The 18830-nt window shown below is 37.6% G+C and overlaps 1 protein-coding gene across 1 annotated transcript in view; it reads right to left on the reverse strand.

The window, feature by feature from the left end:
* Nucleotides 1–18830, reverse strand: part of LOC131152386 (putative ion channel POLLUX-like 2) — a 92479-nt gene that overhangs the window by 7029 nt on the left and 66620 nt on the right. Inside the window, exons 11-16 of the mRNA XM_058104239.1 lie at nt 18530–18614; nt 18286–18433; nt 8512–8588; nt 8345–8425; nt 7055–7249; nt 6849–6962 (exon numbers count right to left, since the gene is read on the reverse strand). Coding sequence (XP_057960222.1) covers nt 6849–6962; nt 7055–7249; nt 8345–8425; nt 8512–8588; nt 18286–18433; nt 18530–18614 — 700 coding nt within the window. The remainder of the gene's footprint in view (nt 1–6848; nt 6963–7054; nt 7250–8344; nt 8426–8511; nt 8589–18285; nt 18434–18529; nt 18615–18830) is intronic.

Consider the following 18830-nt stretch of genomic DNA (forward strand, 5'->3'; position numbering starts at 1 on the left):
AATGTTTTTTAATGGATGAAAATGGGACAATTTATAATCCCGATCTGTGTAATAACATCATTTTGGATCCATTCCATTTGAATTAGTACTTCTCCATCACAATTATTGTGAAGAGACATCCACAATAATTAGTCTTGGACAATTTATTTGTGACCAAAATCAGACCACACCTAAAATCGGGTCAATTGTTCTAGTCAATGGAGCGACTCTCGGACAAATTTTCAACGTGCTTAGGGAGCCTGTTTATAATTTAGAGCTTGTTGACACTCGCACGACATCCCCTATTCATAGATTTGCGCCCGCCGTTATCCATTTAGACACAAAATTCTCAATTTTTGAAATAGGAATTAAGGTAGTAGACCTTTAAGCTCCTTATCAGCATGGAGGAAAAAATGGACTATCAGAGGGACTAGAGTAGGTAAAATTGTACTAAATCAAATAACAATTAAAAAAATATGATTAAAATAATAAAAATAAAATAATACAAATTAAAAATATTATAAGAACAATAGAAATAATGATAATAATTTTAATTATTATATTTCAAATCTCACTTTTTAGCCCTACAAGAACAATCTTGTTATACATCACAAATGAAATATAGTAAACATAATTTTCTAAATATCTTTTTTCAAAATTTTAGAATCCTTATGGATATTTTTATTTTAATTATATTTTAAATTTACATGGTCATTTCATTTTAATTTTAATTAAAAATTATGTCTAAAATGAATGATTTAATCTACAGAACTTAATTCTGGATGTTGAAGTACTATGGCGCAGCATGTTGACAAACAAATGAAAACCATAAAATTTCGTTTTCAACTTTTTTATTTTTTCTTTTTAAAACACAAAGCCAAACACATAAATAAAAAATTAATGACGCAAACAAACTCGTTGTCTTATTCTGTTTCTTGACTGTACAACAATCAAAATAAAAAACAGAAGACAAAAATTATACCAAATAGTCCCTAAATAGTGAAACTTTTAATAGGGATATTGCTGTTATCAGCAGAATGAAGATGCTCAACTCAAGATACGTGCTTCACCAGCTCAGAGACTAAATCAAGATCTATATGAAGAAATAAAGAATTATAAAGAAAAGACCCACAGTTGTGGCCTTCAGCACTAGAAAAACAGTCTAGGCATTGCAATCACACTCAATACACACGCAGCTGGAATGGTTATCATTTTCAGTAACTGCTAACCGTACTCTTTCCAAAAGGATATGAAAGTTGCACAAAATTTGTTCCTCTTCCCTACAAATTTTTCAAGCAGTTTTTAGCTAGTTTGCATATCCTACAATCGATCACTGGAATGTTGCACATATGATCTCACGGGTGTACCTCACCCATTAACAACTGCCAATTCATCTTCTCCAGTGTCACGGGCCAAGTTTGTTTAGGGAATTATACTTACCTGTGATCACTCGCTTTCTGCACATAGGTTGGGTAACCATAATGTAAATAGAGTAGAGTAGGTTTTATTCTTTAGTAGTATAACACATTAGTGAAAATGGTAAGTATGACTCCTCGGTGACTTTGATGTTTCCTAGTGACGAGTGAGAATAGCATAAAAAGCTCTTTAGGGGAGGAGGGTAAGTGTTCATTAATCATTGTAAAAATACTAGCTATTGTAAACATATTTAGCCTACATATCTCCCTCGTTAAACACACATTGTCTATGAAGGTGTGTAATGATTCTAATGATTTGCATTGCTTTATGGTTCACTGCGCGACTCTTGTTTTCATTCATGATTGCTTATTGCTTGTGTTTACTTTGCACTCAATGGTTGTGAATATGTTCATGGGGTGAAACCGCAAATCACTTTTGGCTGACGAGTAAGCTAGTGCGCTTTAATTACTATCATACGACTCTTCAAAAGGTGTGAAGTGCTCAATTCATGAAAAATGGTACCAAATCTTGGTTTATTGCTATGTGATTCAACTGCCTTCGGATTGTGGGACTGTGTGAAGCATTGGTATGAGACCATGATGTGCACTAAAACCAAGAGAATTGATGCACTAGAGGTGCAGGATAAGACTGCCAACAAAGTGGTCGCTTAGATGATCAAACTTTCATTACATGTTGATTTATTGGAGGGATCCCACAAAAAGTAGGTTCCATTAAAGGAGCTGATGAAAGATTTCCATGGTACGGTAGAAGCATTACAACACCAAATAGATGAGCCTACTGCCAAGATGAACACTATGGTTCGTGCTCACAGGCTGCTACTATGGGCAATGGTTGAACTTCAAAGACAAAGAGATCAAGACTTGCCTACTGCACAAGTTATTGCGAAATGCTTGACTAACTACACTAGAGAGAGTTCCACCACACTTAAGAAGAGTGGTTTGTCAAGTGGAAACACCAGAAAATCTTTCAAGGACAAACCTAGAAGTGGGGAAGCCAATGCCAAGGCATTAACGTCAAAGGAAGATTCTTCGTCTCAGGCCTACACACATCAAGTGGTAAAGGTAAGGCTATGTGCTTCTGATGTCGAGGTTCTTACAAAGTTATTGATTGCCCTCATAAGTCATTGCTCAATGCCTTGCAAACTTCATTGTATAGGGGGAACAAGGACAAGAAGAGGATGAAGACAAAATCCTTGAGGATGGGTGCAATGTGAATACTTAACGCATTGGAGAGGCAGATAAAAGAATCAAAAGTAACCTAGGTTAAAGGGTTTATGTTTGTGAATTTGTGGATCAATGTGAAGAGTATTTTTGCTATGGTGGATGCTAGGACTATCCATAACTTTGTCTCATAGGGAGAAGCATAGAGACTCAACTAAAAGTTGGAGAAGGACTCACGACACATAAAAGAGGCCAACTCCAACACCCATCCTCCTCTTGCAGTAGATAAGCAAATGACTTTGAAGCTTGGATGGTGGGCGGGACATGTGAATTTCCCAATCATTCAGATGCATGATTACCAAGTGATGCTTGGAATGGAATTCTCAAAGGAGACTAAGGTGGTAAAGATGATGTTCACTTATTCCCTTTGTTTGATAAAAATCACCCTAGCATGGTGCAAGTTTTTGCAAAGGATAGGGGAAGATGAGAAGTTCCTTTTAGCCATGCAAATTGAAAAGGAATTGAGAAGGGATGAACCAACATATCTTGCCTTGTTAGTGGTGGATGAAGATGTAGAACAACAGCTGGTGCCTACTCCCACCCAAGATGTGCAAGAAGAGTACAAAGTGGTGATATCAAATAAGTTACTGCACTAGTTACCTCTACGACAAGGTGTAGAGGATGAGATTGAGTTGTTACTAGGGTGAAGCCGCCTACTAAAGAGCTAATATCAGCCTCTAAAGTTAATTGAGTTAAGGAAGAAACATGATGAGTTATTGGAAGTGGGCTATATACATCATTCCAAAGCACCATTTGGAGTGCCAATGTTGTTTTAAGGAAACATCATGGGAGTATCCATGTGTGGACTAATGTGCACTCAACAAAGTGATTGTTTGCGACAAGTATCCCATTCTGTTGATTTTTGATTCGTTTGATCATTTGTGTCATGCCAAGTAGTACACCAAATTTAACTTGCGGTCTGGCTAATATCAAGTGAAGATAGCAAATGCTGATGGGCCAAAGACTACTTGAGTGTTCATGACTAGTCAAAAAGTTTGTTGTGGTATACTTGGATGATATTAGTTTGTTGTGGTATACTTGGATGATATTGTTGTCTATAGTTCCACTTTGAAGGAACATAAAGAGCATCTACAAAAGTTTTTCAATAGGATGAAGAAGAATAGTCTTCATCTAAAGAAAAATAAGTGTTCTTTCACTTAGAGGAGTATCAAATTCTTCAATCATGTGATTGAACAAGGTCATATTTAAAAGGATATAAAGGGGAGAGCAATTCAAGATTTGAAGATCCCAAATGACAATTAAATAATTGCTATCTTTAATTGAACTCGACAATCACAATCATAAGTTTGTGGAGGGTTACTCGAGGAGGACTGCCTCGTTAATCGAATTGTTGAAGAAAGGTCATAGGTAGAACTAGACAGAGGAGTTTTAGAGGGCCTTTGATAACTTAAAGGATCCATAATGCGTGATCCACTATTTTCTCTCTCAGACATCATAGAGCCCTTTGAGGTATAAATGGATGCATCAAACTATAACCTTGGTGAAGTCTAATCTTGTTATAGGATGGTCATCTTGTTGCGTGCAAGACATGATTTTAAATAACGGCTACAATCGTTACGTAAAGGCTGCTCCAGCCGTTACGTAACTGCTACAGGACAGAGTCGCCAAAAAAACTATTTTATCTTTTACTCTTTCTTCTCACTTTTTCCTTCTCTTTCATAAATCATTCTCAATATACCATGTGGCGAGAGGGGGAAAAGATTATAATGAGGATGACAATGATAAAAAATTTACTATTTCTTTAAATACTCACAAGAGATGCATTAATTAACAATTTGAAAATACTAACATGTTAGGAAAATATTTTATTTTCATAATATTAGTAATTTGATATTTACGTTCTATATTTTTCAACTTCAACCTTCTTCTTTTCAAGTTATTTTATATTTGTATTATTCGTATGTCTTGTGTGTGTGTAATAGATTAATGGAGTGTATAATGTATTTTTTTTTATTAATTAATTTAGCACACATAAGAATTTATCACATATAAGAACAATGAGAAGTATAAATATGCGTGCACACGTAATTTTTCTATCAATGGTGGTTTAAAACAAATGTAAACTTGTTGTCCTTACCAAAGAACTTAGTCGAACTAAATGATCCAAAATATACTAAAACTCCTTCTAAGAAAGGTTAAAAGCTTAAAACATGCAAATACGCTAATATGCACAAGGTTGTGTGCGCTTGAAAAAAATTCACAGTCGTTACACCTACTTCCCGTTATGTAACATCTGCTACTCTTGCTTCCCGTTGCACCCGCTATCGTTACATTACGCTACTCACTACCGCGATTTAAAACCATGGTACAAGAGTCATAAGCTTAGTAAAGCTAAGCAAAAGTATCAAGATAAGGAGATGCTTGCGGTGATTCATTGTCTATATGTGTGGTGGCACTACCTACTTAGGTTTAAATTTGTGGTTAAGATAGATTGGTTGTTAGTCATTTTTCTACAAAACCTAAATTATCCTCCAAGTAGGCCCGTTAGCAAGAATTCTTTTTCAAGCGTAAGGCAAAGTAGATGAATCAATTCCCAAATGCACAAAGCAAGAAGGCCGAGCTTGCGACTTTAACTAGTAACACACTTAATGATAAGCAAGCTTATCACAAAAATATAGAAGCGCATTAAGGAAAACCTTGTCAAGGATCTGATTGCCCAAAACCTTATTAAGTTGATGGAAGAGGGCAATGCGCAAATTCTGATTAGATGATTGACTGTCGTTGACACATGGTAACCAACTTATTGTGCCTCAAGCTGGCGACTTCAGGAAGGCACTGTTGTGAGACCATGTGAGCAAGCCACTAAGGCATCGGGTTTTGGCATTGTTGAAGTAATGGCCACATGTGTGATAAGGTGCTTAAGTATACTCGAATCGATCTCACCTGCCAGCAACACAGTGGAAGAAAATTGATGGTTGTTAGAGCCTATTCAAATACCAAAGAGGCCATAGGAGAGTGCCTCGTGTGACTTCATCACCAACCTACTGAAGAGTTGGAGAAGCAAGGCCTATACTTGTGGTTGTAGACACATTTTTGGAGTATGGTACTTTCATATCAGCACCGAACTACTATTTGGGAGAGAAGGCATCACACTTGTTTGGTAGAGGAGACAACAAAGTTGTCCTTTAAACATATTGTAAAGTATTGGAGTGTTCCCCAAGACATTGTTAGTGGACATTGTTAGTGACTGAGACACAATATTTATATAGTTTTCAGAATCCTTGGTTCACAACTTGACATCTATTTAAGCTACAAGTTGTGACAAATGGAGAGATGAAGAGATTCAATAGGCAACTTGATGAATGAGAAGTTGAAGATATCCTTACAAAATACAAAGAGTTCATATCATAAGGAAGAAGTTACAGAAATTCTTAGTGAAGTGGAAGGGCCTTGGGGATGAAGAAATTAGCTAGATGTCGGCAAAAGACATGGAACTGCTCGTGGACAAATTTGAAAAGTACTGAGCATCAAGATCTACGAGGACATCACATAAAAGGGGGAGAATCAAGAATGTCATGAACCAAGCTTGTTCAAATCATTATGCTTACCTATGACCGCTTGCCTTGTGCATGTTGATTGGTTAACCATCCATATAAATACTACTATAGGTTTTATTCTTTAATTAGGATAATGCCTTAGTGAAAATAGTGAGTATGAATCCTCCGTCACTTTGATGTTTCATATTGACAAAACGAGAGTAACATACAAAGATCTTTAGGAGAGGGTGAATGTTCATCGATCATTGTGAAATCTACTAGTTATTGTACAGTTGTTTAGCCTACTTGCTTCCTTTGCTAAACAAACATTGCCTAGAAGGTGTAAAAAATGAATTGATTTGCATACACTTTGCCGCATGACTCTTGTTTGCTTTCATGATTGCTTATGCATCCACTTACCTTAAACTCAATGGTTGTCAATTTGTTCATGTTGTGAAACCGTGGTTTATTTTCAGCTGATTAGTTAAGCTAGTATGCTACAACTAGTGTCACATGGCCCTCCACAAGGTGTAACATGTTCAGCCCATGACACTCAAGTATGTGCTTGGGTGCTTACTATATGGTTGCATTAGTTATAATATGATGTCATACTTTGAATCCCAAGGCAGCAAATGAAAAAAGCTTATGATAGACAAATGCATAGCAGCAAAATAATATCAAGCATGAAGATTTCCAGAAGAATATTACAGCATACCAATACGCTGCCTGGTCCAAGATAATTATCATATTCTTCTATCATTTCAACAACATCAGGGCGCCAACCAAGCACAAGTATACATTCTTTTGGTCCTAGAGTCCAGTCTGATGCCTGCATTCACTCCAACAAAACAGTAATCCAGACCAATAATTTATACAAGAGTATGCTACCACTCGAGCATTTATATTTTAGGAAAGTCATACCTTTGATCCTGGTTTTGTGGGACGTTTTACAATATTTTCAAGCCTTGTTTTTTTTAATTCTAAGACATGATTTGGAGATCCATCATTCTTTTCAACAGCTTCCAAATGTTTGGTATCATTAGCTCTTTCCAGGACAACATTTGAATATGCGAGCTGCATTTTTCTTTTCCCATGAACAGGTGCAATAAATAGCACCTACAAGTGAGAAAATTAAAGAGTGTTAGGAATCATATAAATAAATTGTACAGTAAATTTAATTAACTAACAAAAGAAACTATTTTAGACAGTTCCTGGGTAATATTTTAGCATACACTGCAAAGCTCCAACCATTATAGTTCAAAATTGTGCTTAGTTACTTCTATTGCTTGCTTGGAAAGCACCAACCATTTATTTTAAGTAATCATGTCCTTTCTTGTAAAACTTCAAAGCTGAAGAGTAAAATACCAGGATTGCTGGAGGCTGGAGCTGTGCAAAAAACTCAGAGACGCATGGCCAAGATATCATATCGCATCTTGCCTTGCATGAAGTTGTTTAGAAACCCATAACCAGGGAAGAGTCAACTCCATTCAACAAAATTTAAACCCCAACTACTTGGGTAAGCTACATAAACTCATAAATAGGAACTATATGTTTCATGTGAACCTTCTACCAATTACAACATTCTTGCATAAGACACTAATCATAACATAAGCAAACATTAACCATAAAAAAATGCCTATAATATTGCCACATACGTCATTTTTTCAACCCAAATGTAATTAAATAGTCAAATCAGTAAAATGTTCAAACCTAAGTTTCTGAGCAATTAAGCTCTCCATATAGCAGCAACCTAGACTGCAAGTATACTATTACAAATATTTTTTTTATGAGTAAATGCACTGTACCCATTAAATATTGCAGAGCAAAGCAGTTAAATGTATATTGCAGATACATCTTTGTTGATGGTTTTTTTTTTTTCCCCTTGAGGTTCCTTGCATAATCACACATGCAAACCGCAATTCAGAGCATATTTATCAAATTAATATATCCACAATTTATTGTGTGAATAATTATTCCTGATTATTTTTTTTTCCAGTGCATATGAACTTTTGTGCTTTTTCCATAGCACAAACTATCTGGTTAGGTTGAATGGAATTTGCATCTTGATGGCACCTTAACAGTGCGATTAGCCATTTGGTTTGGAATCAGCCAGAAGGGTTTTCAAAGTAAAAATATCTATTTTAATTTAAAAATTATATTAAAGTATATTCTGATTATAATTATATCCAAAATTCAATAATCTGCACATACTTTATCAGTTTGCTCCAGAACTTCATCATCGTTTGGGTGGAAATATATCTTCCCCTTCCGAAAAAGACCGCAAACAACTGCCTGAAAAAATATCCATGAAGCAGAAAAAAAATTTTAATTTGGGAACTGCAGGGAGGTTCTCTAAAAGCAATTATATGAAGTTTCACCTCTTGAAACCCACGTCTTAATTGCCTATACTTTATTCCAGCTAGATTTGGAAAATTGCAAAGATTAAATACATTTTCTGCAATAAAAAAGGATGATAAGATTAAGGTTGCAGTAGAAATTACTTTTACCCAGTAAAAAACTACTTTTAAATTTCTAAATTAACTTGAAAACTGCATTGTTTAGTGAGCATAAACCAATGTACAAACAATTAGAAAAGATGGCAAGCCAATTTCTAATAAAAAGATATTTCCATCACTGGTCCTGGATAAAATTACAAAATACTGACAATATTTGACACTATGTTTTTTCCACGACCAAGCATAATATAAGCTAAAAACAACAGGAGTAAAAACCAAATCTAAGTTAGAACTATGAGGAGATACTTTAAAAGCTAATGTAACAGGTGTCCCCAATGCTATGTTTGAAAGTTAAAGAGGTATATTAAACTCTGTTCGTGAGACACGGCCCAGGCCCGTTCAAGAAAACAAAAGAGAAAAAGTGCTTCTAAAAGACCGTCCAATGGTCTGACCTCTCAGAGGCCGTAAATAGGAGATAAAGGGCTCATACCATAAATGGCCTTATGAAAGTTTTGATTAGAGAGTTGGAGGCTTGAGGGAAAATTAGTAATAGACCTAATAGAATAGCTTCTAAGATAGGGTTGTAGACTACTAATAGAATAGCTTCTAAGATAGGATTGTAGACCAATGGTTGATTGTCTTGAGTGGAATCTCATCTCTAGAGATCAAATGCTTTGGCTAGAGAGACCTTTTGAAGAGGAGAAGGTGAGGAGGGTAGCATTTGGGATGGATAGGGATAAGGCTTCGGGTCCAGACGGTTTAATCTAGCTTCTCCCATGATTACCAAGATACTATCAAGGATGATTTGCTTAAAGTATTTCATGAATTTTTATGCAAATGGGATTCTGAGTAAGAACATTAACTCTAATTTTATTACCCTAATGCCTAAAAAATCTAGGTCTATCAAGGTAGAGGACTACAAACCTATTAGCCCAGTATCAAGTGTTTAAAAGATTATCACCAAAGTTCTGGCTAATAGGTTGAGTGCAGTGCTTGATAAGACCATTTCAACAGCTCAGAAGCCTTCCTGCCTTTAGCCAAGATGGAGACAAATCCTTTATACTTGCAAGAAGTCTCCTATCTTGACTCCATAGTGACTTGGACTATTCTGGACGGAGCTTTAAGAGCACTAAGTTACCCCAATAGTCTTCTCCCCTGATTTGTCCGCTTTTTCATCCGCATGGAAGTTTTCTTTAGGTAAACTTGGGCAATCTCTGCATTCTATCTTCATTCTTTAATGAAGATTTATGCTCTTAAACTCTTTCCTCTGTACAGATTATCCACTATGTGAGGTAACACTATAACAAGCTCAAAAGGACTCTTGTTGGTTGCCGATCTCTTTTGGGTGTTGAAACAAACCGAGCCACATTAAGCAGTCGCACCCTATTCTTCAGGTTAGCGGTGACGAAAAAATGTAAGTACTCCTCTAGTAGTCCACAGAATCTCTCCATCTGTCCATCTCTCCACAAGTGGTAAATCGAAGAGATGTCAAGCTATGAATAAAGGATTTTGAAAAATTCTATCCAAATGTTCATTGTGAATCTTGAGTCTCGATCACTGACAATGTCTTGTGAAGCACCCCAATACTTCACAATATGTTTGAAAAAACAATTGTGTTGTCTCCTCTATCGAACAATACTTTGGTGCAGGTATAAAAGCACGTATGTCAAAAACATGTCTATAAGCACAAGTATAGATCCTACATCTCCACAAGTATAACTTATCTGGGCAGGCTAGTGATGAAATCAAGTGAGATACTCTCCCACAATCTCGTTGGTACTTGAAGATGTTCCAATAGCCCTACAATCTTACTTTGCTCCACCTTGTCATATTGGTAAGTGAAACAAGTCTTCGACCACCTCATCATGCATATGTAGCCAATAGTACCTCTACTTCAACAATGCCAAAGTGTAATGCCATCTTGTATGGCTTACCCACATAGTATCATGACACTCTCAACAGTGTCTTCCTCAAATCACCAGCTCGAGGCACACAAAGAGTTGGCTATTATGTGTCATTAGCAATCCATCTTCTAGTCAAAACTAGCACACTTTTCCCTCTTCCACCAACTTCATGAGGTTTTGGGCAACTGGATATTTGACAAGGTTCTACTTAACACGCTCCAACATTGTCACGGTAACCTTACTGTTAAGTGTGTTACCATTTGTAAGGCCACAAGCTCGGCCTTCCTACTTAGTGCATCTAGGACTTGGTTCATCCACCCTACCTTGTGCTCAAATGAGAAATCAAACTCTGCCAGGAATTCTTGCCAACGAGTATGCATGGGCGATAACTTGGGTTGTGTAAAGAAGCAACTGCTATCTATTTTCACCACGAACTTGAACCCCAGTAATTCCGCTACAAGCAAAACCAATGTATCATTGCTAGCATCTCCTTCCCTAGTTGTGTACTTCCCTCAGTTTCACTAAAGTTACGACTCTTGTATGCAACAAGATGCCCATCTTGCAACAAGACTTCACCGAGGGCGGAGTCTGATGCATCAATCTGTACTTCGAAGGTCTTCATGATGTTTGGAAGAGCAATTATCAAATCTCACATCATGGCTTTCTTTAGGTTGTCAAAGGCTCCCTAGCAATCCTTTGTCAAATTTCACCTATGACCCTTATTCAGCAGTTCTATCAACAAGGCAGTTCTCCTCAAGTACCCCTCCACGAACTTGTGATAATAGTTGGCGAGTCCAAGAAAGAAACGCAACTCATTTTATTGTCATTGGGATCTTCCAATCTTAAATTGTGGCAGCCTACTCCCACTGTGTAGGTATTGTCTGCTTTGGGGCGAACCCCTCACGGTTTTATCCTTCCTCAGAAGGCGCCTACACAAGAGAGGGGTCCAATTCCCATATAATTTGAGGCTCCTTCTCCTCCCCAAGTGATGTTGGACTCCTCCGCACCCCAAGAGCCACAGTTTTGGGTTGTCTCCTACCCTCACAAGGCACAGGATGGTGGAGACCACCCACCTTACCAAGACATGTCGTCCTCGGCATGTGTTGTCACCACATTTTCGATCAGGATCCAACTTTGATACCATAAGCGATAGCCACTCCCACTATGTAGGTATTGTCCTCTTTGGGGGCGAATCCCTCACGGTTTAATCCTTCCTTAAAGCGCCTACACAATAAAGGGGTCCAATCCCCATATAACCAAGGCCCCTTCACCTCCCCTGACGATGTGGGACTCCTACACACCCCAAGATTCTTAGTTCTAGGCTCTCTTTTACCCCCACAAGGCACAAGATAGTAGGTGCCACCCACCCTACCAGGACATGCCATCTCTGGCATGTGTCGTCATCACATTTTTGGTTAAGATCCAGCTCTGATACTATATGTGACCGCTCACTCCCACTATGTAGGTATTGTCCTTTTGGGGAGCTAACCCCTCAATTTTATCCTTCCTGAAAAGGCTCCTACATAGAAGAGAGGTCCAATCCTCATACAAGTTTACGCCCCTTCACCTCCCCGAGTAATATGGGACACCTCAATTTCCTCCCCACACTAAGAATCTTAGTTCTAGGTTGTCTCCTGCCCTCACAAGGCATAGGATAGTGGGTAGGAGACAACCTAGAACTGAGGTTCTTGGGGTGGGGAGGAGTCCTACATCGCTTGGGGAGGTGAAGGGGCCTCGACTTATGTGGTGATCAGACCCCTTTTCTATGTAGATGCCTTTTGAGGAAGGATAAAACCGTGAGGGGTTCACCCCCAAAGCTGACAATAACTACACAACAAGAGTTGACTGCCACACATGGTACAGAGCTAGATCCCGAACGAAAATGCAGTGACAAAACATGCTGAGGACAGCATATCCTGTTAGGGTGGGTAGTACTCACTATCCTATGCCTTGTGAGGGCAAGGGATAACCCAAAACTGATGTTCTTGGGACAAGGAAAAGTCCCACATCGCTTGGAGAGGTGAAGGGGCCTCGGTTTATATGGAGATTGAACCCCTCTACTATGTAGGCACCTTTCGAGGAAGGATAAAACTGTGGGGGGTTTGCGCCCAAAGCGAACAATAGCTACATAGTGGGAATGGGTTGTCACATAAGTAGATCTCACCTTCTATATATCCATCATGATATGACCTTACTCAATCACATGACCAAGGAATTTCATGCTCCTCTAGGCAAAAGAACACTTCTCTATCTTCACATAACGGTTGTTCTTCAGATTGTCGAACACCTTCCGTAGATGCTCTTCATGCTCCTCCAAAATGGAATTGTAGACAACAATATCATGTCGCTATACAACAACAAACTTGTCGAGGTACTCATAAAACACCTAATTTATCAATGTGTAGAATGTCGCTGGTGCATTCATCAACCGGAAAGGCATCACCAAGAATTCATATGCTTCATACCGTGTCACGCTCCTATCTTTAGCTCATCACCATCTGCTATCACTTGATAATGGCCTAACCGCAAAGTGAAGTTTAGTGAAGTACTTGGCATGACTTAGTTGATTAAACAAATCAGCAATCAGTGGAATGGGATATTTGTTGTGCACAATCACCTAGTTAAGGACGCGGTAGTATACACACATTCATGCGTTCCCATCATGTTTCCTCTTAAACAACACCAGTGCTCTAAAGGGTGCTTTAGTCTATGTAGCTCGATTCCAATAACTTATCAAGTTGTTTTCTCAACTCTACTAACTCTAGAGGCACCATCCGATATGGCCCTTCAATAGGAGGCTTCACTCCTGGTAACAACTCGATCTTATGCTCTACACTCGATTGCAAAGGCAAGTTGTGAGGTAGACTGTCTAGCCTCACAACTTTATATTCATCCAGCACAGCTTGGATGGTAGTAGGCACCTACTATTGACCTACCTCTTCGTTCACCACTAACGTTGCAAGTTATATATGTCCACCCCTTCTCAATTCCTTCTTGATTACATGGTTAAGAGGAACTTCTCGTTGTCCCCTTTCTTCGCACCTGTTTGCATCATGCAAAGGTAAACTCCTATCAGACAAAGGGAACTAGCAAATAGCATAGGTACCACCTTAGTCTCCCTCAAGAATTTCATTTTAAATATCACTTGGAAATCATCTGTCGGTATAGCTATGAAGTTCACATGTCCCGCCAACTATCCAAGCTTCACAGTAACTTACTTGGCTACTCCCAACGTAGGTTGTGCTGCAAAATTAACCCCTTTCATACATCTTGAGTCCTACTCTAAGTTCAAGTTGAGTCTCAGCGCTACTGCCTATAGGACAAAGTTATGGGTAGCCTTGTACCCACCACAGCACTAGAGATATTTCAATTGATCTACAGATCCTTAAACATTAACCCTTTTGCTTGGGTAACTTCCAGTTCTTTTACATGCCTCTCCACATGTTAAGTAATCGCATTGCACCCATCCTTGGTGTTTCCTCCTCATCCTCATCATCTCCTTATCCCCCTCCGCAATAGAAGCTTGCAAGGTAGCAATGACTTGTAAGGGCAATTAGCAACTCTATGACAACCTCGACATAAGAAGCATGCTAGCTTTCTCTTACCACAAGATGTGTTGAAAGACCAAGACATTGAATCTTACTTTGAAGTTGATGCCTTGGTGTTGGCTCCTCCACTTTTGGGTTTGCCCTTTTTGAAAGACTTTCCATTGTTTCCACCCATGCTACTCTTTTTGGAGATTGTGGAACTCTCTCCAGCATAGTTAGTCAAGCATTCCGCACAATTTATGTAGTAGGCAAGTTTTGAATTCTTTGTCGATGACTTGCCTTTGTCCACGATTATAACCCTTCCAGGAAATAAAACAACTTGTCCTTCTCTAACATGTCCCGGATATCCAACATCAAACTAGGGAATTGTTTCACATACTCCTTGATTGTACCAATGTATTTTAGTTCTCACAGTTTGCACCAAGAATTCAACTCAACATTCTCAGGAAAGAATTGGGCACTGAGCTCTCTCTTCAAGTCTGCCCAACAATCAAGTAAACATGGCCTATTCTGTATCTCATTGTACTTGGTACCCCACCATAGCTTAGTGTTACCACTCAAGTACATCGTTGCCATAGATACTTTTGCCTCTTATAAGTCAATCCTAGCCGCATGTATTGTTCCATGTCAAATAAGAAGCTCTCCAAATTCTTAGCTTCATGGCACCCCTATATGCTTGTGGTTTTGGCACCTTTGTTCTTCCATACTCTTCCCCCATAGAGTTGGAATTCCCTATAACATGAACCATCAGGTTCATCTTGGCATTCAGATCACTTATCTGGATCTATAAAGCTTCTACTATTGCTAGCGTGGAAGTCCTCTGACATTTCCACAATGGAAACCTATTAATTTTTTGTGATCCTCCAATACATCAACATGTTTAGCAAGTTTGGCCATCTCCACAGCCAAATGATTGGTTGACTCAGCTTGTGCCTTTAGCGCCTCAATTCTCTCAAGTATTGATTGGCATGGTCTCTTACCAATGTTTCACACAATCCCATAATACGAAAGCATCTGAATTCACGAAGCAATTAACAAAGCTTTGATATCAACCATCACAAGCTGAACACTTCACACCTTGTGAAGGGCCATGCAGCACTAGAGAAAGCACTCTTGCTTAACTAGTTAGCCAAAAGTATACCACGATTTACCACAAAAACACATTCACAGCCTTCCAATGCAAAGTAAGCAAATGCAATAAGCAAGCATACAAGCAAATGTGAATCATGCAATAAACATTAAAGCAATGTAATTCATTAACACCTCCATAGGCAACATGTGTTTAGTAGGGGAGGCGAGTAGGCTAAATATGTTTATAAATGCTCATGAGTTTTATAAAGACTTATGAACTCTCACCCTCCCCTAAAGAGCTTTATATGCTATTCTAGCTTTAGTACTAGGAAACATAAAACTAACCGAGCAGTCGTACTCCCTTTCTGCACTAAGGCATAACCACACCCAATGAATAAAACCTATGCTACTATTTACATGATGATCACCCGTCCCATGTACACAAGGCAAGCAGTCAAGAGCAAGCATAATGCCCTAAAAAAGCTTGACTCGTGACACCATCCATAGTAACTCTAGCAGGATTGCAAATGTCAAGTACTAGCTTCCAAAAAAATAAAAAGAAATAAAAATCAAGGAATGCAGAACCCTTCATCATTTACTTGGTATTAAGAGCAAAGGCTCAAACTTGTTTTCGTGAAAAAATAATTTAGATGTGCTGAACAAAACTTGTATGTCTGGAGCTAAACCAGCAAATACTCCTATAAAACCAAATGCAAAGTTATCTAGGGATGGTAAACTAGATTTCGAAGACAGGCATAAATATCAAAAGTTGGCTGGGAAGCCAATTTATTTGACCATCACTAAACTAAACATATCCTTTGTTGAGGAGATGGTTATTCAGTTTATTAAGAATCCCAAGTAGAGATTCTTCACTATCTCAAAAGCTCTACAAGAAAAGGACCAGTATACAACAGTAATAGAAACTTTCAATGTTGTTAGGTATTCTAATGCACACTGGGCTTTTTTTATTGAAGATTGGAGATCTAATACTCAGTATGTACATTTGTCAGCCACAATCTTGTTAATTGAGTTAAGGCTTTGTATACATAGTCAGCCCACAGCCTAATAGATTAAACTTTTAGGGGAAGTGGCAATCTAAAAACCTGATGTAGTAAGAAATAGACTGCAATGGGAAGATCCACTGCTGAATCAAAGTACAGAGTTATGGGGCATACCTAACAAAATTCACTTACATCAAAAAAGGGTTTCTAGGGGAAAAAGCCTATGGACATGTTTGGTCACTATGGTGATAATCAGACTGCTATCTGCATTACTAATAATCTTGTGTTTCATGAGAGAACAAAGCACATTGAAGCTGACTGCCACCTTGTGAGGAATGTTATGATGAAGATTGTGACCACCCCATTCGTGGATTCCAGTAATTTAGTTAAGATATTTATTTACAAAGGCTTTATTTAAACAAGCCTTTCCTAATTTCTGTAACAACCCGGGATTTAGGATATTCATTTAGTATTTACAAAGGCCATATCTACACCTGAATTTTCTAATTGTTGTAATAAGCTAACAGGTGATATTTATACACCTCAAGCTTGAGTAGTGTCAGATTGGTGACAGACTATTGGTTAGAGTATTTGTGTTTTACAGTGTGTGGGGGTATTTCTGCCATAAGGCTACATTCAATAATAAAGGCATCAGGTCTGGAGTTTACAATGAGTGCTATTTGACCACTTGCTTTACCCTCTTTATTCTTCTTATCTTCTTATTCTTCTTCTGCTGATCCTAATCTATTTGTTTGTAGACTAATCAACCAGATTTCTCAAGTTTGTGGCAAACATATTTTCATAGTAAAACTACACTGAGCAGAAAGAGAACACCAATAACAATTATAACCATTAACATTACCAAAAGCAAAAAAGGTCAACTCCTTAGATCCAATTGTTAACGCATAAAACTTGTCACACAGTGACACAAATATTGTTTTGTACCTCGTATAAGGCACATCCACATTGTGACTTTCTAACACTTTTTATTGGACCCAATTTAATCCTTCCTGTTTTCTAAAGTAGAGGGACTAAGTCTAAGTCTTACAACTCTTTAATTTATTATGTGTTCATAACTACACTTATGCTCTTGGTTCGCATTAGTATTATATATCATAACTCTATCAATATATACGAAAATATGAGTTCAAAACCTTTTAATCCATGCAGATTATTTGTTGTACAAAAATCTATAAACTCGTTAAATAAAATTCAAGCTAACAACATTCATCAATTATAAGTCATCTAGTTTTAGAGAAAACAAACCATCCTAAAATACTAAATTATCCTACATCAATATGTCAGCTCGATAAACATTATTGGTCCACTGCTTAACAACAAAAGCTTTTTGGGGTCAAGTGGTAGCTGTTTTCTATTTTTCTACCTTCTCAAATACATGAGACTACATTTTTTTTTTTACACATGAGCACTTTTTTTCTTGGGGGAAGGGGAAGGAGTTACAAAACTTTTTGAGGTCATGTAGTAGCTCACCAAAATTTTAAAAAATAAAATAATAAAATTGAGAAACAAACAAATGAAAAAATCAAGTAATGCAACAATTGATAAACAATAAAAAATAAATCAATCACTAATGTCCGAAAAAATAAAACCAGCATGTCAAGCTCATATTAGAAAAATAAAAAATTAGCATTGGTTTAGCCTTGCGATACATTGTTGGGGTTCAACCTAAAAAGTTAAGGTTTTAAGTTTTTACCTCAAATATTGACCTAATATCATATTAGAGTCTTGGTTGCTAAGAGGGTCTGGGTTCAATAGTTATTATCTGTAGTATAGTTTATTTGTTAAATTATCTTATCCCCTCCAATGGGTGTTTTAACTGCTTGTATTTCTCTTTACGTGTGACCAGGCCACACATGCATGGAAGTGCTCAGTTTTGATATGCATCATTGGTCCACAAAAAACCAAATAGCATGAACTTTTAGGTCGCGCAGTGATCTAACACATTCAAAAAAATTTATTCAAATTATCAATAACTCAAGTCATAAAGAAGAATTTATGGTTACAATTTGAAACTATTAAAAAAAATTTAACCAAATTTGCTTCCTTCTTTGCATTTTCGCTTTCCTTCTTTCTTTCTTTTTTTTTTTGGTGGGGAGGGGGGGGGGGGAGAGCAGTTATGAGAATATCCTTAAAAGAAAATTAGAGTAGTACTGCGATAATTAAGCAAGTGTTTGTAGATCTTTATAAGGCCTTTTTGCCGGGAGCACTGAACGAATAATTTGGACGCAACATTTTCTACTGGCTGAACTTTCACTCCTGAGATTGACTTTAACAGCTCACATGTATTGGAGTTTGAGACCTGCGTTCAATTAAGAGGATAAATTTGGCATAAATTTTATGCACAGTAAAACTTATTCTATAATTTGAGCCAAATCGTCATTCATAAGCGACATACCTCGACAATGGTAGGGACAGATACCATTTTTGGAAGAGGTTGAAGGGCTAGTACAGACAAAAATGCATCTGTATCAACTTCATACCTGATAAATTAAGAATATAAAATTAATAAGCTTTAAAGGAGATCATCATTACATGAAAAAAGATGGAGGTTGCTGAGAATAAAACACAGATAATCAGCATAGTGGGCCATGCAATCTCTACTTTTTGAAAGTAAAATAGCTTGTAGGTCCCCGTCATTCATCCTTTTTTGTTCACATTTCCCTTGAAGCTGCATACACCTCAACTAAAAAAACACT

The sequence above is a fragment of the Malania oleifera genome, chromosome 3 (genome assembly GCF_029873635.1).
Source record: "Malania oleifera isolate guangnan ecotype guangnan chromosome 3, ASM2987363v1, whole genome shotgun sequence".
Taxonomy (NCBI): Eukaryota; Viridiplantae; Streptophyta; class Magnoliopsida; order Santalales; family Ximeniaceae; genus Malania; species Malania oleifera.